This window comes from Hevea brasiliensis, chromosome 14, assembly GCF_030052815.1.
Source record: "Hevea brasiliensis isolate MT/VB/25A 57/8 chromosome 14, ASM3005281v1, whole genome shotgun sequence".
Classification (NCBI taxonomy): domain Eukaryota; kingdom Viridiplantae; phylum Streptophyta; class Magnoliopsida; order Malpighiales; family Euphorbiaceae; genus Hevea; species Hevea brasiliensis.
The window spans coordinates 7093915-7114160 of NC_079506.1; the positions used below are offsets into that span (position 1 = coordinate 7093915).

The 20246-nt window shown below is 35.7% G+C and overlaps 2 protein-coding genes and 1 non-coding gene across 12 annotated transcripts; 2 read left to right on the top strand and 1 right to left on the bottom strand.

Moving 5' to 3' along the window:
• The first annotated feature begins 380 nt into the window (after positions 1–380).
• LOC110670635 (putative disease resistance RPP13-like protein 1) lies at positions 381–11624 on the top strand. Of its 10 annotated transcripts, none has more exons than XR_009143301.1 (11): positions 381–536; positions 711–771; positions 933–5419; positions 6432–6584; positions 6696–6839; positions 6936–7191; positions 7320–7381; positions 8128–8309; positions 8709–9599; positions 9802–9927; positions 11130–11624. XR_009143301.1 is itself a non-coding variant. In XM_021832738.2 (3 exons), the coding sequence occupies exon 3, from the start codon at positions 1037–1039 to the stop codon at positions 5360–5362; it is 4326 nt and encodes a 1441-aa protein (XP_021688430.2). In that variant the 5' UTR covers positions 381–536; positions 711–771; positions 933–1036; the 3' UTR covers positions 5363–5420. The 10 variants fall into 10 exon arrangements, 1 of the variants encoding a protein (XP_021688430.2); XR_002497940.2 differs by lacking the exon at positions 6432–6584 and having other exon boundaries at positions 8709–8958; positions 9537–9599; XR_002497936.2 differs by lacking the exon at positions 6432–6584 and having other exon boundaries at positions 8125–8309.
• Positions 11625–12890: 1266 nt separating this feature from the next.
• On the top strand, positions 12891–18460 carry LOC110670625 (putative disease resistance RPP13-like protein 1). The gene is made up of 2 exons (XM_058134975.1): positions 12891–17350; positions 17600–18460. The coding sequence occupies exon 1, from the start codon at positions 13041–13043 to the stop codon at positions 17082–17084; it is 4044 nt and encodes a 1347-aa protein (XP_057990958.1). The 5' UTR covers positions 12891–13040; the 3' UTR covers positions 17085–17350; positions 17600–18460.
• Positions 18461–19720: 1260 nt separating this feature from the next.
• On the bottom strand, positions 19721–19827 carry LOC131173719 (small nucleolar RNA R71). The gene has a single exon (XR_009144032.1). It is a non-coding gene; the product is annotated as a small nucleolar RNA R71 (small nucleolar RNA).
• Positions 19828–20246: the final 419 nt, after the last annotated feature.

The following is a 20246-nucleotide window of genomic DNA, read 5'->3' on the forward strand; positions in this document are numbered from 1 at the left end:
GTATCGTAGTTCTTTAATTTGAATACATATTTTTATAGTGGTGTATATGCTAATTTTTGTCACATAATAGTTCTATTTAATTATATTAAATTTTATGTTCACACTTAAAAAAAATAAGAAAAAAAAATGAAGAAAAAAATATTTTAATCACATAAAAGAGTAATTTAAATTAATTAATAAATAAATATTTTTTTTTATTTAAAACATCTAATCAATTTATCACATTAGCCTATTCAATTTGAAATTAAAATATATAAATATATTTTGTAAAATAATGTATCTTTGACATATACATATATATATATATATATATATATATATATATATATATATATATATATATATATATATATATATTATAAAATAATTCTTTTATAATCGTATATTAGTATTTGTGACGACATAGATACGGTACCTTTAGTTCTTTTCAACCAACAAAGCGAAACCCTAGTTGTCGTTGCCTTCAACCACCACCACAACTTCAAGCTCTTGCTGGACATTCCTTCCTCCCTACCACGTCTATTGGCAATTGACAGGTGAATAATACTAACCCCCTACATTAATTCCTTGGTAATTCTGTGATTGGCAGTGATTGCTCGATGAATTTTGCTGATTTAGGAGATGTTGTGGGATTTTTTTTGGGTCATTGGTGGTAAACAATCACAAATTTTTCTTGACTTTTTGATATATTTTCTGTTCTTTCTTTTTAGATCCAGCTTTTTATCTTCAGTTGTGCAGTGCTGTTGAACAGTGAAGTATTTCCAGCGGCAGGTGCATAATACTAAGCTCATACTCTAGTTTCTTGGCATTTCTGTGATTAGTGATGAATTTTGCTGATTGAGGAGATTTTGTGGGATTTTTTTGAGTCATTGGTTGTAAAACAATTTCAAATTTATTGACTTTTTAGCTCTTTCTCTGTTCATTCTTTTTAGATCCAGCATTGTGGAGGGCTATTGAACAGTGAAGTATATGCGATCATCTTTGCTGTTTTTGCTTAGATTTATAAGATAGACAACCAACATCGCTTTCGGTGAGAATGTTCTTTCCTGCAGAGACGATCCTGTCTTTTTCAGTTAACCTAATACTACAGAAATTAGCTTCTCCAGATTTGCTGAAACTGGCTCGCAGAGAACACGTCCATAAGGAGCTGAAGAAGTGGGATAAAATACTGCGTCAGATTCATGCAGTGCTTGATGATGCAGAGGAGAAGCAAATAAGCAATCGCCTTCTAGAAATTTGGATTGAAGAGCTCCGAGAATTAGCTTATGATGTAGAGGACATCCTCGACGAGTTTGCCACTGAGGTTTTACGCAAAAACCTACAAGAGAAGCAAGAATCGGGCTCAAGCAAGTTACGAACTGCGTTACCCAAGTTCTTTGCTCCGTTGAATCCTAGAAATCTGGCGTTTAATTATAACTGGGGGTCTAGAATTAAGATAATTACAGCTAGATTGGAAGAAGTTGTTAAGCAAAAGGATGGCCTTGAGCTGAGCGTTAATAGTAGTGAAGGTAGGAGTAGTGGATCATTTAAAAGATTGCCTAGTACTTCTTTGGTAGATGAACAGCAGATTTTTGGTAGGGAAGAGGACCAAGAGAGGATTGTGGAATTGTTGTTGAGTGGGGAAGATTGGGATAATGGGGTTTGTGTGATTCCCATTATCGGAATGGGGGGAATAGGGAAGACTACTCTTGCTCAGCTTGTCTACAATGATGAGAGGGTGATGGAATTTTTTGATTTGAGAGCATGGGTTTATGTTTCTGAGGATTTTGATGTTGCTAGAGTTACAAAAACAATTCTTGAAGCAATCACTTTGGAGAGTTCTGATGCCAAGGATTTCAATTTGCTTCAAGTTAGATTGAGGGATAGATTGATGGGGAAGAAGTTTCTGATTGTTCTGGATGATGTGTGGAATGAGAGCTATGAAGCTTGGGCTCTACTTTGCCATACTTTCAAAGTGAGATGTCCTAGTAGTAAAATTATTGTCACAGCTCGTAACCAAGGTGTTGCTGATATAATGGGTACTGTTCCAAGCCACCATTTGAAGGGGCTATCATTCAATGATTGTCTCTCTTTGTTTGCAAAGCATGCCTTAGGAAGAAGGGATTTTGATGGTCATCCACATCTGAAGGAGATTGGTAAGGAAATTGTTAAGAGGTGTAGAGGATTGCCTTTGGCTGTTAAAACACTTGGGGGCCTCTTGCGCACTAAACCTAATCTTGATGAATGGGAAAATATATTGAATAGTAAGTTATGGGATTTACCAGAAGACAAGAGCGGCATTATTCCAGCCTTGAGGTTGAGCTACTATCATCTTCCCTCACATTTGAAGCAATTATTTGTTTTTTGCTCTATATTTCCAAAGGGTTATAGTTTCAATCAGGATGAGCTAGTTTTGCTGTGGATGTCTGAGGGTTTTCTTCCACAACTAGGAGAAAACAAGCATATAAAAGAGTTGTATACTTGTTTTAATGAATTATTATCACGGTCATTTTTTCAACGATCGAGCAGCATGGAACCACTGTTTGTGATGCATGATCTCATTAGTGATCTGGCTCAATATGCCGCTGGAGAAATATTTGTTAGTTTAAATGATAAGCTGGATGGTAACAAGCACTACTCAGTCACTGAAAAGATTCGCCATGTGTCATTCAGTCGTCATACGTACGAGCTATGGAATAGGTTCAAAGACTTAGGTAAACTGAAGCATTTACGTACTTTCATTGCATTGCCAATTCATCTGTCATCTTGGGCTGCTTGTTGCTATTTAAGTAATACTGTCTTAGATGAAGCAGTGCCAAAATTGAGATGCCTAAGAGTACTGTCGCTAAGTGGTTATTGCATTAGTAGGTTACCAAACTCAATCAGTGGTTTGAAGCACTTACGATACCTTAATTTGTCTTGTACTAAAATCAAACGATTACCAGAATCTTTGACCAGTCTCTTAAATCTACAGATATTGATATTATTCGGGTGCAGGGAGCTCTCTATGTTGCCACAAAAAATTGGAAATCTAATCAACCTTTGTCATCTAGATGTCACAGATACTTGTAACTTGAATGAGATGCCACCGGGAATAGGAAATTTGATTGGTCTTTGGAAATTGTCTAAGTTCATTGTTGGGAAAGGCAATGGTTGTGGGATTAGAGAACTAAAAGAGTTGAATAATCTTCAAGGGAGACTTTCCATTCTAGAGTTACATAATGTGATTGATGTTCATCAGGCTTTTGATGCTAATTTAAGGAATAAGCACAATCTTGTTGAGTTAGAATTGGCATGGAGTATGAAATTTGATGAACTTCGAAATAAAGAATGTGAAATGCAAGTTCTCAACTTGCTGCAACCTCACACATGTCTTAAAGAGCTTAAACTTTCTTTCTATGGTGGTATGAAATTCCCTTCTTGGATAGGTGACCCCTCATTTTCTAAAGTAGTCCACCTAAAACTCTGTTGCTGTAGAAATTGTACGTCATTGCCATCCCTTGGTAGACTACCTTTACTCAGATATTTACATGTAGAAGGCATGGATGCAGTGAAGACGGTGGATCATGAGTTTTATGGGGATGGCTCTCCATCTGACAAACCTTTTCCATCTTTGGAGACTTTGAAATTTGAGGATATGTGTGAATGGGAAAAATGGTTGCCTTCTACTGGAGTTGACAAAGAAGTTGAAGATAAATTTCCTCGTCTCCGTGAACTTACTTTATTAAATTGTCCCAAGTTGGTTGGGAAATTACCCTGCCGCCTCCCCTCCCTTGTGAAGCTCACAATATGCAAATGCCCGAAACTGGGAGATTCAGTAATAAGCCTTCCGTCCCTTCATGAGCTGAATTTAGAAGAGTGCAAAATGGTAGCATTCAGAAACATGGTTGACAGCACCTCCTTAACAACATTGAGGATCCAGAGCATGTCAGACCTCACACATATGGAGGACTTGTTTATACAGTCTCTGGGAGCACTTAAAGTTCTGGTGATTTCTAATTGCACAAAGCTGATGAGTTTCGGCACTGAGGGATTTGGATTAGAAAATCTTTTGGGTCTTGAACGTTTGATAATTGAGGACTGTCCCCAGTTTGTGTCACTGGCAGAGAAAAACCATGCAATGTCTCCTTGTGTTGATAATTTTGAATTTCTAGGCTGCAATAGTGAGCATCGATTGTTGAACAAGCTGTGCAGTGTCATGCCCCTCAAGCATTCGCATTGGGAATCATGCACAAAAGATGTGTCTGCCCCACAAGCAGGACTTTTGTCCACACTTAGACGGCTTGTGCTCAGGAATTGCTGTGCTCTAGAGTCTCTGCCCCATGAAATAATGATGTTTAGCTGCAGAAATAATAAGTGTCTTCTTGAAGACTTGGAGATCGAAGATTGTCCTTTGCTTGAATGCTTTCCAATTGGCAGGTTACCTACTACATTGAAAGTGCTAAAAATTCGATACTGTACAAATCTAAAGTATCTACCAGAGGGGATGATGCACAATGATAATAGCACCAACGATTTGTCCCATCTAGAGCAGTTGGAGGTTGTTGGCTGTCCATCTCTTGCATCTTTTCCAGCAGGCAAATTACCCATTCGGCTTAAACAACTTAAGATTTGGGATTGCGAGCAATTGGAGCCACTTTCAGAGAGGATGATGCATGACAGTTCATCTCTTGAATATATTAGTATCTGGAATTGTAATATTATAACAATCTTCCCTGAGTACCCTTACAGCCTTATAAATCTCGTTGACTTAAATATAAGCAATTGTTCTGGCTTACTATCCTTCCCAGAAACGGCTCTGTTCCTTCCCAACCTAAGAACATTGAGTATCTATGATTGTGTCAACCTCAAGTCTCTACCTACTTGGATGCGAGATGTCACATCTCTTCAGGAGCTTACAATATCTGGCTGTCCAGGTGCTATGTCATGTCTAAAAGCTGATTTACCCACAAACCTAATATCCCTTGAGATATGGGATTATGAAGACGTTGATGGCAGTACATCAGAGTGGAACTTGCATAGTTTATCTCGTCTTAGAGATTTTAGCATTTCTGGTGGATGTTTTTCAAGTGCAGTTTGCTTTCCTGATGACAAATGTCTGCTCCCTCCCTCTCTAATTTCTGTTTGGATTGGTGGACTTCCAAATCTAGAATCCCTATCCATGCGGCTTCAAAGTCTTACCTCTCTAGAAGAGCTAGAGATTGTCGCTTGTCCAAAACTTTGGTCCTTACCAAAGGAAGGCCTGCCTGCCACACTTGGAAGATTCAGTATCAGGGATTGTCCACTTCTAAAGAAACAGTGCAATAAGGAGAAAGGAGTATTTTGGCCTATGATAGCTCACATCCCATGCGTGGAGATGGACAGTGAAGACGTGATGAACTGATTTCTACAAATCAGGTTATGCATGCTAGCAAAGAAGCTAGTCCTTATTTTCGATTAGGTATGCCCAGTCCTGAAGTATCATATTAATAGAATTCCATTTGTTTTTAGCCCCTTTTGCTATTTATGTTACAATTGCAAAGTGTACATATAGGCTGAAAGAAATCAAGAAGCTGATACTAAACACAATTTAATCAATACTTAATCCATATAGTTGGGTTAGGCTTCACAGATAATTTTTCTCCATTCCTCTCAGTTATATGGAACCATATGGAACCTATGCACCCAGTATTTTTTTTTTTACTAAAACAAAAAAAGACGATGACAAAATCCAATGTATTCCAGCCATCAGTCCAATGAACTGAGGTGAATACTCCTTTCATTTGTAAAGATTGATTTATTCTCCTTTAGAGAAAACAGAAAAAATAAATCACATCTATTACTAGTTACATGTTGATTAGTTCAGTAGGTGTCTGTCAATTTGAATTGAAGAACCTTTTGTGTTCTCTTTATTGCATGATTCTGATATATGGTATTTCATCTTCATTGTCAAAGCTTTAGGATTGAACATGAAGCATTAAATTCGTTATTTGTCTTCGTAAAATTTACAAATTGGAGGATCTCTGTTAGATATCCAAAGGCAAACCACTCCCTCTTTTTGAGGTGCCTTGGGTCTTGTAGAGCCTTAAGCATTGGTCCCTAGCAAAAAGAGGCTACATACGTTGCTTAAAAGACATATATCAGGCTGTGTCAACAGAAGATTGTTGACAAAAATAGTGCACACTTGTATTGTTGTGATTCACATCCAGCATGCAGCCATCTAACATGGAAGCATGTCATTTCAAGCATATCTATTTAGTTGCTTTGGTCTTGACTTAAAAGGTTCCTTGCCCCTAGTTGACACAATGCATTACCTTTGACGGGCATGTACATTGATGTATGGATTGTTAATTCCTTCCACTAGTGCAATCCAAAGCTTTTGGAGAAACCATTACTGCTATTTCTTAATCTGCATTTATTAAGGCTCAGTTTAGCTGATAATGCTTTGCCGTGATGTGTTTCAAATCATAAAGAAGATGGTAATCATCACATCAACTATCAATTGACATCTATTTCCTGGATCTCTCAATGCTTTTAACACGATAAATTCAATTAGTATGGCTTCTCCTTTTGGTCTTCAATCCCATTCAAAGGTCAACGTTTTGAATGCCTTCTTCCATTGCAATGTAATTCACAATCTCACCTGTTGAGTGCCTTATTCTTCCCAAACTTGAAAGTTTAAGTTGCTTTTTGTCTACTGCCATCATTAAGACTGATTTCATTCTCATCCCTGACAGGAAAAAGCAATGCCTTTGGGACAAGGACTTGACTGTCTTTACACACAGGCACACCCTACAAAAGGAAGACCATGATATAGGTTTTTCTGATCAAGATTGTATTAATTACGGAAAAGAAGCAATAAACCAAAGCATAACTTTCAGGTATGGCCACCACAGATTTGATAAAATGCTTGAAAGGTTCCCTGCAATGAAGCAGCTGTAATTTGTATTGATTTTTATGATCTAAATGTTCAACAGATGAGCTTGTTGATAAGAAAATGACTGCTCAGAAGAAAACTGTCAAAATCCCACTGAGATTGAAAAGTTGTGAGAGGGAAGAAAGTCCCATTTCAACCAATGATGGCATTAGAGTGGAATTATGATGAAATATTTCTAAATTTTGAAGTGAAATGCATTTGCTGGAGTGGTTCTGCAGGAAGATGTGATAGTCATGTGTGTACCCCTTCCAATCAAAGGACCAAACTCAATACAAAATTTAGAAAAGCTGCAATAGGTGAGATATGATTAGAGAGACTACTGATATTCCTAGGCTACTGATATTTAGGGAACACTTTTGACTGCAAGTATTTCCTTACAAGTTGTTTAAGATGTATGCTGAAAATAGTTGTATTTATGTCACAGCTTCCTTTTTGTACATAATATGGGAAAGGATACAACTTCAATCTTTGATCTACATATCGAAGGTAAGAAGTCATTTTATATACCAAGTTCTGTTACGTTATTTTAATGGATGGATAATGGTTTGGTCTTTAAATATGAAATGCTTTGCTAATTTTATTTATCTGTCAATAAATATATGGTTAATATGGTCATACTAGACGTGTTGTGTTGTGAGCCAACCAAAATGCTGAATCTAAGCTATCATTTTCTTTGGAAAGTGATATACACTATTAGAATGCTATTTTTCTTTTTCTTTTCTTTTTTTCTTTTTTGTCTCTTTATTTTGAAAATAAAATTTCAAACTAAAGCTTGAGCGCATATGATTATCCAGCTAAAATGGTGTACTAATTAATGATAATTATCCTTATCTTAAGAACAGATGGCAAGTTATATTTCTTTAATTTGCGTTAGTGATGAGCCTAAACTTTTTGTTACTGCATAATTTGGCAATTAATTGTCATATATAACACAATGATCTTTAACAGGACAGATTACAGTTATGATAATCATCACGTCATTATCTGGTGATTTTTGATAAGTCATTAGTTCCAAAACAGGACAAATGTTGAGGCTATTCTGCTGCAAAACCAATCAAGAAATGCATATAAACATATAAAAATGTACTAATCAATACTAAAATAAACAAGAATTTCTCAATTACAGCATTATTGAGAAGCATTAGCTATGTTGCTTTGAGTGCAAACCATATATCTCGTGATATTCATGATTCATTTTTTCTAAGTTGTGTACCAATGACAATTTGAAGCAGCATATAATCAAATTGGTGGTTCACCGTCTCCCAATATTGGTAACTTGAAGATGCTTCAACGGTTCGAGTTGAGGGGAAACAAACTGTCTGGAACTCTGCCTAATCAATTAGGGACTTTGAGACTTGTGAAATTGAATATCCTGGGAAGCAACAATATAGCAAGGGGTATTCCATCTGAACTGGTCAGTTGACTTCTTTTAGAGTTTTAGATTTGTCTCATGATGCCATAATAGGATCCATTCCTACAAGTTTGACAAATGCCTAAAATCTTGAAATTGTTTCTCAACAACAATGGGCTTTCTGGGGACATACCCTCATCTTTCTCAACCCTTTCCATTCTCGCTGTAATATATGTTACTTTCAATCACCTTTCAGTCGTATACCCCAGGTTCAACGCCTGATTGTCTGTGATTGGTTTAGAGAGAATAATTTTTTGGAATAATGCCCAGACTTATCTCACCTCTTGATTCAAATGGAGATGGAAAATTGCATAGTCATAGTAATAATATGTCTTTTATAATTGCAGTGGTAATTTCTGTTTCTGTAATACTCTGTATTTCCTTGGTGGTTGTTGTGGTCAGTACTCATGGAAGGAAAAAGTATAGCACGATCTCTAAGTTGGGAGGCAAAGTAGGATTGACTTTTGCAGATGCTTCAGTTGAGCTGGGCTATGACAGTGTGGTCAAAGCAATTGGGAATTTCATTAGGGACCTGATTGGCACAGGTGGCTATGGGTCAACATACGAGGCTGAATTGGCCCTAGGTTGCCTTGTAGCAGTAACCTAGCTTTCGCTGGGCAGATATCAAGGCAATCAACAGTTTGATGCAGAGGTCAAACACGGGGCAGAACAACATAAGAACGTTTTGACTTCTTTCCTTTCAATTACTATGGCTTTTTCCTTTGTTTTTCAGCTCATTAAAATTTCATGTCTTTATCATGTTTCTAAAAAGGTCTCTTTATTTTCATGGAAGTATAAACTTTTTTATATCACAAAAGCACTTTTGGTTGCTATGCATTGATTAATTCCATGGTAATAGTTTTGAGAGACAATAAAAGTTCTTTTGTACAGCCATGGATTTAAGAAATCCAATTATTGTTTTTGTTCAGCAAATAATGAGTTAATTATATTCAATTTTCAATTATCAAATGGCTCTTGCAATTCAACAACTCTTGGCATGCCTTATTTGATGCTATAAATTGGAAAGCATTTGATTAGAAGAAAAAGTTATATTGCAAACACACCAAAAACTACAACTATTTGGCTGCTGGTGCTTGATCTTTTATCTTACCTTTTATTCTTAGGATAAATAAACTCATCTAATTTTGATCTAACTTTATTTGTACTCATATATTTTTCCAACAAGGCTGACACCTCATTGTATTTGTATATTGGAAATTGTTCACATAGGTCAAAACAAGTCGATAAAAAGAATTATGCCATGATTCAATGACTGAGTCCTTCAACAAAATGGTAAGGCTACAAATCCAAATGCTATATTTTTGCTCCTTGAAATGTTCTAGCTACTGCAAATGTTTTTTGCCACTAATTTGATATGAAATGCTTTAGCAAACGTTTTTGTTACTGTTTTTACCAAGTTTTTTTCCTTCATATTCTTAAAATTTATTAATGCTTCATCTTTTAATTTTCTGGTATTGCTCTATGATATTTTCAGGACAAATATATCCATGGCTAAGAAAAAGAAAACATCATCTAATACGCGACTGCCTAATTATATCCTAACAATAATACTGATCTTGGCAAAGTTAGATATACAAGCATATTTCATCATGTCAATCAGGTACCAATCTCAGTCACAATTTATTCTCCATTACATTTCCTACAATATTATCACAAGCTACTGCTAATTTGATTTTTTCTTTTTCAACAATAGTTGCGAGGAATTTAATCATCTTACAAATAAACCATGCATATTAAAAAAATTGATTTCTATCAATTGATCAACAAAATACCTAGTCTAAATCAAAGAGGCAAAGATTTGTTGGAACATTTGGTTGCAGCTGAAAATGAGTCATCCATTTAAATAAGTGGAACAGACTTATATTTCAATTCAGTAAATAAGAAAAGAGGTCTCCAATTGCTAAAGCAATCAATTGAAACATCAAAACCATAATCAATTTTCAACTGCACATTAGCTTTATTCATGCAATATTCATACAAAGCGATCAACTCATTTAGAGGCCTTCTCAATGATGATTTGTATAGACATTCTACCAGAATTTCGAATTTATGTTGGCAAAGGAAAAGTTACGATTGATAAAGTGCATGACTAAATGTCATAGAAGTGGAGATAGCCATTGGGATAGGGATTGGATGACAATATGCAGAGATAACAAATTGAAAATAATGTGCATCTTTTGTGCTTTAGGTATTGAATCAATGAAAATAGAGAGCAGAATTCCATGATAATGTACCAAGCAAATACTTAATGCATTATGCTTAAAATACGTAGTCCACTAAAAAAATTAAAAAAAAATTGACTTCTTAGAATATCTTTTTTCTATTATGCACATTTATATTTATGAATTATAATTATAAAAAAATTCAAAAAATTTGAAACCAACAAGTATAAATAACTAAAAAAAATTTAGATAAACAAGTGATTTTCCACATTACATACAATGACAATTTAAAACAATTAAAAAATTTATGCAATGCGTGGGCAAATACCTAGTTATGTTATGATGTTGGTGCGAAAATGAAACTCCCGATTGCTTGTGATATCTGACATGGGACCTGAGACTTCGATGGTCTAGACATATGATTGAGGCTTGTTCGGTTCCATTTGTCTCATAAATTTAACCTTGCTTGTAAGTTCATTTTATGATTTTTTTTTTCCCCTCTGTATTTGTTCTTTTTGGTGTTTTCAAGTTCTACAATCTATAAGCTCTCTCTCTCTCTCTCTCTCTCTCTCTCTCTCTCTCTCTCTCTTTATCTCTTTTTCTTTTCTTTTAACTTTAAAATTAATTGTTCTTTGCGTAGGAATCAGGATGGAGACATACTAAATCCAGGAATGAATTTCAGATGGGATTATTTTTTCCCTATCAAGCCATTCCTTGAGCTAAAGCAGCTGTGCATCATCCTTTCTTTGGAAACCTTTCCTCTTCAGTCGAGCTTCGTTAGAAGAATCCCAATGTAGATTTGCAGTAGTCATTGTTTCTGGGCCATCAGCATTTATGGTGATAATGTCTGCAATTGTGAGAATTGAGAAAGAATCTGCAAGTTGATCTGTCATTTCCCTTCTGGAATCAACATGCTCGAAGGTTAATGGAATGAGTTAATCCTAAATTTTAGCAGAAATTTCAGTTATAAACATGTACTTTTTCCTTTTAATTTGCATCAGTGATATTTATATTTCAACGAGTCAACAAATTGTGATGAATTTTTCAAGCTTTTTCATATTTTCATTTAGATGTAATCTGTAAGTTGTTACTCGCTCAGTTAACTTTTCTTGAATAAAAAACCATTAGAACCAAATTTATTTTGGACATGCTTGTCCCTTTCAAACTAGTTGCTTTTGCACATCTTCCTTCGCTTACTGTGCCATAAACAGGTTTAATCAGGAGTTCTTCAGCCCCTGCAGCTGTGCCTCTAACTATGGCTAATTGCACTTCAAATTGAGTTCCTTAGATGTGTAATTATATCATTTAGTAATTAATCGGTGGATCACACGGATTCAATTAGTTTTTATCTTTCTGATTTTATTTCAAATAAATCATTTATAAGAAAAGAATGGATGCAAAAGAATTAAATTATTTTATTTTAAATATAAAAATTAATTAATTAAATTAAATTTTGATAAAATTCTATATTTTAAATAGAGAATAGGGTATGCAATTTGTTCCAATTATGGGATGATTTTTTTTTGGGGTGAATTATTAAAATTCTTTGGCAGTAAATAAAATTATTTGCATTATTTCTTGAATATAATTAATTTTTTTCGATATTTTAAATTTATATTCTTTAATCTTTCTAAATTTTACCCCACTTTCTATAAACAACTCTCTAATATAAAGGGAAAAAAAAAGATTTTATTATAAAATTCAAAAAATATGTATACAATTTGAAATATGTTATATTTTAATTGAAACATTAAAAACTTATAAAATTAAGAGTTTCAAAATTATTTTATATATTTTGAAAAGAATATATGATTGAATTATAAAACGCTTCGGACATATATATATATATATATATATTTTTTTTTTAATTCACTATTTTTAAAATTTAAATTTAACACGTTATAATTTTATAAATTAACTTTAATAAATAATTATTATTTAATATAAATAATATCCAATTGCTTATATTCGACGCCCACATGTTAATTTAATGTAATTGGGCCACATGTTAATTAGGATTGAAATCCTAATTTAAGAGTAACAGAAAATAGAGAGAAATAAATAATATTTTCTTTTTATATTTTTTTTCCCTTTCCCTTAGATGAAAAAGATAATAAAAAAAGATAGAATTAAAAATAAAATTATTTTTATTTTTTTAGAAGAATAAAAATAAAAAAAATAATTATGACGGATTTATAATTTTATTTTATATTTTTTTAAAAAAAATTATAAAAAAAGTAATTTTATAATTTTCTTAGAAAAAGTAATTTTTTTATTATTTTTTCCTAATTAAAAAGAAAATAATTAAAAAAATAATATTTATTTTCTTTCCTCTTATAATTTTTCCTTTTTTCAAACAATCACTGCCACAACTTGCGGCTGGTTTTCCTACCGACATCCAACTGTGCTTAGGACGGCAGCATGTGGACCGCTATCAAGAGACGACAGCAAGTAACATAGCCAAAGGAAAGTTGTGTGCTTGGATACAAATCTTTCTTTTCAAATCTTCTTGTTCCAAGAAAATTTTCTGTTCAAGAACGTTTTCTTTGTGATGGAAGCAGTGTCTGCAATCGGAGGTTCTGTTCTTTCTGCTTTCTTTCAATCGCTATTTGATAAATTAACTTCCACGAATTTCTTGAAGTATGTTCGTGAAGGAGAAGTCCTTGCTCAGCTCCAGAAGTGGGAGAATTGGCTCAAGAGAATTCATGCGGTTCTTGAAGATGCAGAGGAGAAGCAGATGACAAATCTCTCTGTGAAGATCTGGGTGACTGATCTCAGAGACTTGGCTTACGACCTGGAGGACGTCCTTGATGAACTTGCCACTGAGGTTCATCGACGCAAGTTTGACGAGATACCATTATCCCGTGCAAGTAAGATGCAGAAAATCTTTCATACAATCTCTTTTGGTGTGAATCTGAAAAATACTGTTAAGTTCAGTGCTGAGATGGTTTCCAAGATAGAGGGTATTACTGCTAGAGTAAATGAAATCATAGAACAAAAAGATTGGCTGAAATTAGGAGAGTCCAGTATAAGAAGTGTTAGGCATGTGAGGGAGAGAATACCTGCAACTTCTTTAGTGAATGAAGCAAAGATTTATGGCAGGGACGAAGAAAAGAAGGCGATTCTTGAATTTTTGAAGGCTGAAGCCAGCTATGAAAATGTCTCAGTGCTTCCCATAGTTGGCATGGGGGGTATTGGCAAGACAACTTTAGCTCAGCTCATCTACAATGATCCTGCATTGAAGTTTGATTTGAAAGTTTGGGTTTCTGTTGGTGAAGATTTTGATGTTCTTAGGTTGTCTAAAGTAATTCTTCAGTCCGTTGATGAAATTTTTGATGCCAAAGATTTAAATTTGCTGCTGGTGAAATTGAAAGAGATTTTCTCCAGAAGGAAATTTTTAATTGTGTTAGATGATGTTTGGAATGAGGACTATGATCTTTGGACACTCTTTCGCAGCCCTTTTGAACATGGGGCCATGGGAAGTAGAATCATTGTCACAACTCGCAATCAAGAAATTTCATTGATGATGGGTAATGTTCCTGCTTTTAATCTGAAAGAACTGTCATATAATGATTGTCTGTCTGTATTTGCCCAGCATGCTTTGGGAACAACACATTTTGATGAACATTCGAATCTTAAGAAAATGGGAGAAGAAATTGTTAAAAAGTGTCAAGGATTACCTTTGGCAGCCAAGACCCTTGGAGGCCTCTTGCGAGGTAAAAGAAATTGTACTGTGTGGGCACAACTGTTGAATAGCAAGATATGGGGTTTTTCTGAGCATACAAGTGGAATTTTTCCAGCCTTATTTTTGAGCTACCATCACCTTCCATCTCATTTGAAGCGTTGCTTTGCATACTGTGCTATTTTTCCAAAAGGCTTTCAATTTGATGAGAATGAGTTGGTATTACTGTGGATGGCAGAGGGTTTTCTGCAGCAACCAAAGGCCATGAAGCAAATGGAAGTCTTAGGTAGGGAATATTTTCATGACTTAGTATCAAGATCGCTTTTCCAACAGTCTAGTAACAACAAACGGCTGTATGTTATGCACGACCTAATAAGTGATCTGGCTCAATATGTTAGTGGAGAAACGTGCTTTAATTTGGATGATAAGTTGAATGGTGAAAAATCATATGCAATGGTTCGCCATTCATCATTCACTCGTCGTACTTATGACAACTCACAAAGATTTGAAGGTTTCTACAAAATGAAGAGTTTGCGAACATTCTTAGCATTACCCCTTTTTTCATCATGGTACCAACACTGCTACTTATCTAGAACAGTGATTAATGACTTGGTTCCAAAATTAAAATGCTTGAGGGTATTATCACTAGCTGGCTATTGGTTAGCAGAGTTGCCAAGTTCCATTGCTGCGCTAAAGCATTTACGGTTCCTTAATTTGTCTTATACTGCCATTGAACAGATTCCTGAATCATATTGTCAACTCATTAACCTGCAAACATTGATACTGCGTGGGTGCCTTAAGCTTATTAAGTTACCTTCAGGCATCAGCAATCTAATCAACCTCAGGTATGTTGATATTAGAGATACAGATGGTTTGCAAGAGATGCCACCATATATAGGTAATTTGACAAAACTCCACACATTTAATAAGTTTATTGTGGGAGAAGGCAGTGGACTTCGGATAACAGAGTTGATGAAATTTTCTAATCTGCAAGGACAACTTCGCATTACAGGGCTGCAAAATGTGATGAATATTCAAGATGCAGAGCTTGCCTGTCTAAAGGAGAAGCCAGGGCTTCATGAATTAGACTTCGAGTGGATTGAGGACGTTCGTGGTTTCCAAAATGAAATAAATGAACTGCAGGTTCTAAAGTCACTGCAGCCTCATGAAAATATTAGAAAGGTTTCAATTACCTCATATGGTGGTAGAATATTCCCTTCATGGATAGGGGATCCGTCTTTCATTAATATGGTGGAGCTAGAGCTTTGTAATTTTTGGAAAATTACATCATTACCATCACTTTGGCAATTAAGATTGCTCAAACATTTGAGCATAGAAGGCATGGATAGCGTGAAAGAATTGGGTGTTGATTTTTCCGGGTATGGCTTTCTATGCCTAGAGACATTAAGCATTAAGAACATGTTGAAGTGGGAGCAATGGTCTTGTTCATGTGGTCTCAATGAAGAAACTGTAGCAACTTTCCCTAATCTGCATGAGCTTGCAATAACAAACTGTCCAAAGCTGGTTGGGAAGTTGCCCCGCAGCCTTGGTTCCCTCAGAAAACTTTATCTTTGTTATTGTCATCAGTTAGCATGTTTACCCAAAACGCTGCCATCTCTTTATGAACTCTATGTTGAAGAATGTCCCAAGGAGGTTCTCAGAAGTATATCTGACCTCTCTTCCCTCACTATCATAAGAATTACGAGAATTCCCAACCTTAGAAGTTTGCCTAAAGAGCTTATACAGGCCTTGGTTGCACTGGAAGATCTGGATATTGCAGATTGCAGTGAACTGATGTACTTGTGGCAAGATGGAGCTAATTTGAGTAAACTTGCTTGTCTCAAGTTCTTACAGATCAGAATGTGTCAGCAGCTCATGCTATTGGCTGAGGACGAGGAAGGGCATTTACCTTGCAACCTTGAAGTTTTAACCATCGGTAGATGTGAAAACCTGGAGAAGCTGCCCAATGTACTGAATAGTCTCACATCTCTCAAAGAATTGACTGTCTACGGTTGCCCAAAACTCACATCCTTCCCAGCAACAAGTTTGCACTATACTCTAAAATGTCTTGAGATTCGAGATTGTGATTCTCTGGATTCCCTGCCCAAGGGAATTATGGTTTCAGGTAATGATAGCAAAGCAACGTCTCATCTTGAGACTTTGTATGTTGAAGGATGCCCATCTCTCAAGTACTCTTCAAGTGACCAGTTTTCTTATTCACTTAGAATTCTTTCTATTTGCTATTGCACAACAAAATTATTAGAGTCACTGTATCAGTTACGTCATCTCACTGTATTATCAATATCATCTTCTCCTATGTTAGAGTTGTTCTCAGAAAGAAGATTGTTCATCCCATCTCTTCTCTCTTTTACACTTTCAAGTTGTGAAAACTTGAGGTCTCTTCCCAATCATCTGCATAATCTCACTTCTCTTCAAAATTTAGAGATAAATGACTGTCACAGTCTGGTTTCTTTCCCAGAAGGAGGCTTGCCTCCAAACCTGATCACATTTAAGATTAGGAACTGCAAAAATCTGACACAGCAAATGTCAGAGTGGGGGCTTGACAGACTCTCCTCCCTTAAACGACTTGAAGTAGATACTACAAGTCCTTCTACAGATTTTGTTTCCTTTCCAGATTATGAAGGTCTACATCTTCCCACTTCTCTGATCTTTGTTTTCATCAAAGGATTCAAGAATCTGAAATCCATATCTGGGAGCCTCCATAAACTCACTTGTCTTGAAGATTTATGGATAGTGAGCTGTCCTAAGCTCCAGTACTTGCCAGAAGATTGCCTCCCACCTACGCTTCAAATCCTAGCAATCGAGTCATGTCCACTTCTAAAAGGACGGCTTTTAAAAGAAAAAGGAGATTATTGGCCCATCATTGCTCGCATACCTTACATCAAGATATGATTCTCATTCAATGACTAGAAGCAGCATAGAATTCAGCATCACAGAAACAATGATTATGCTATCTGCAGCAAGTTCAGATTTTTGCTCTAGGATGGAAAAGAGAGAAATCAGGTATGTTGACTCTAGAGCTGTTGAACACATAAAAATATTTTGACTTGATTGTGAATATGGTTTTGAAATTTTCAATTTTTTTGCAGTCCTGTTTATTCATAACTCCAGATGTCCCATGGTTGAGTCATATTTTCCCTGCAAACCAAGCATATCAAGTATGAATGGCATAAATATTGTTTTTTTTTTTTTTTGGCCTATTGTGCAGTATTGTGATTAATTCAGAAAACACAATAGGATTAGGGTTTGTGAGTTGATACACTTGAATTGTATAGATGTTTTTAAGCACATTTACACTCTATTTCATAGCATTTAGGCAAGTATTTTCATGCATAATAGTTGATTTCATTAGTTTTCGTAATTTCTATTGTAAAGCTCTTAATTCTATATTTTCTGCATCATTTCAGGTGTTTTGGTGAAGTTACAGAAGTATAGGAGTGCAAGAAAAGCTTGAAGGAGTCAAGAGACAGAGAATTGCTGCTGATACAAAGTACACGGGTCGTGTAAACCAAGCCCCAGACCCGTGTAAATCTCTGTCAGAAGAAAGCCAAGAGAATTGATGAGAAACACAAGTACACGGGTCGTGTAATCAGACCCGTGTAATCTGCAGGGACCCGTGTAAGTCTCTGCTGAGCGCAAGTTTGAAGAAACTTATGGGAACAACAGTACACGGCTCGTGTAATAAGGCCCGTGTAACTTTCTATGCCAAAAAAAGACCACGTGATTCTCCTCCAGCAAGTTACACGCCCCTACTTTGCGGGACCCGTGTAGTGACACATGGCCGTATACTATGCTGCAGCCAGTTTTATAACTCGAATTTTCCTCCTGTTTTCGGATAAAAACGAGACTCCTAAGGCCCTTTAGACTCAGAACAACCTAACCCTAGAGCAACCAATATAAATAGAAAAGAAAACGTCAAAAGTAGGGGTGGAGAAAAAAAAAAAAAAAGAAAAAAGATGACTGTCGTGGGGAGACTACTGAAGGTTGCTGCTGTCGGGTTCCGCATCAGTATCAAAAGAAGTTCTCCAGCTAAAGTTCCACAAGATCAAAGCTGCAAACTATCTTTGGTTTCTTCGTTTCATCCTCCTAGACAGATTCCTATTGCTTTATTTCTTTGCATGGTTTTCCTTTTACTGTCTTTACTTTTTATCATGATGTTTGCTGAACTCACTATGAGTGATTAGTTTCCTTATTGTGGATTTAGGAGAGTAATGCTTGTAATTATTATTATGGATGAACATTAAGTTTTATTTACTGGATTTGAGATTCGTTTCTTGATTTAATTTCTTGTGATCCTAATGCATGCTATGTGATGGTACCCACTTAGACATGATTGTAAATGTTGATTGAAGGATTGAAAGGTGAAGATTAATATTAGAAAATCAAGATCTTGAACCTAGGAATTCTAACCTAGACATAGGCTGATACCTTTGTGGAACCTAAAAATTGGTCAAAGGTCTTAAAAGATTTTAATTAATCAAATCACCACGAAAGTAGGGTTTGAATTAATTAAAATACACCCTAGATGTCTTGAAAGGGGATTTGGGATAACTTAGGGCTCATTTTCATCAAAGAAAACGAACCTCAATTCAGTAAATAAATGAGATAACATCCCTAATAAGATTCAAGTGTGAAATCTTAACTCCAGAATTGTTCCAAAAATAGATTACTTCATTTTAAGTTTACCATTCTAGTGTTTAAAGTTAACAACTTTACTCTCTAAACATTCGAAAGCCTAGACAGTCAAAATTGCTGTGTAGATTGGTACTTGCTAAATAAAAAAATCCTCGTGGGAACGATACTCTACTTATCACTTTGTTACTTGTTAGCAATCAGTGCACTTGCGGGGTTGTAAAACCAGCAAACAAGTTTTTGGCGCCGTTGCCGGGGATTCTTTGGTATTAGTAATATCAAGCGATAGGCAATTTAGCTGATTTAGGTAATTATATTTATTATATAATTTTATTTTACTAGTTATATTTTTCTTCTTTTCTCTCAGGTGCTCAATCTGGTATATGACTAGAACAAGGCTAGAAGAAGAAATTTTAGACTGTGATCCGGAGATAGACAGAACTCTGAAAGCCATCAGGAGAGAAAGGAAACATCAGGAGCACAGTCAAGGAGATCCTGAATTTCCAACCATGGGCGACAATAATGATAGACCAAGACTCTTGAGAGATTACGGAGCTCCATCTGTTCAAGGATTTGAGCCCAGTGTCACTAGACTCACACTGGAAGCCAACAACTTTGAATTAAAACCAGCATGGCTCCAAATGATTCAACAAACCCAATTTGCAGGTTCACCCACAGAAGACCCACACTATCACCTCCAATGCTTTCTCGCCCTATGTGATACATTCAAGGTGAATGGAGTGTCTGATCAGGCAATAAGACTCAGAGCATTTCCATTCTCCCTTCGGGACAGAGCAAGGAAGTGGTTACTTTCTCAACCAGTTGGAATATTCACTACTTGGGAGAATCTCTCTCAAGCTTTTCTAGTAAGGTATTTTTCACCTGCAAAGACTGCAAAACTAAGGCTTGAGCTCAAAACCTTCAGACAAAAGGAGGGAGAATCACTCTATGATGCATGGAAAAGATATAAAGACCTACAAAGAGAATATCCACACCATGGTATAGAAGATTAGCTATGTGCAAAACTTCTATAATGGGTTACTACCATCTACAAGGAGCACAGTTGATTCAGCTACAGAAGGTGATCTAACGAAGAAAACAGTGCCACAAGCACTTGAAATTCTAGAAAGAGTGGCTTAGCATAACTATGAGTGGTCAAATGAAAGAGGAAATGCAAGGAAAACTGCAGGGGTACTAGAAGTAGACGCCCTAAGCATGATAAATGCTCAATTTGATCAGCTCACAAGGAAACTCGAGAAGATGCAAGCCAACGCAGTAGGTATAAATAGTCAACCTGAAGACAGCTATGGAGGATACATGAATTCAGAATACAACAATTTCAATGAACCCTCCTCAGAACATATGAACTATGTGAATAATGGAGGAAACTTCAACCAGAGGCAGCCCAACAATCCATATTCA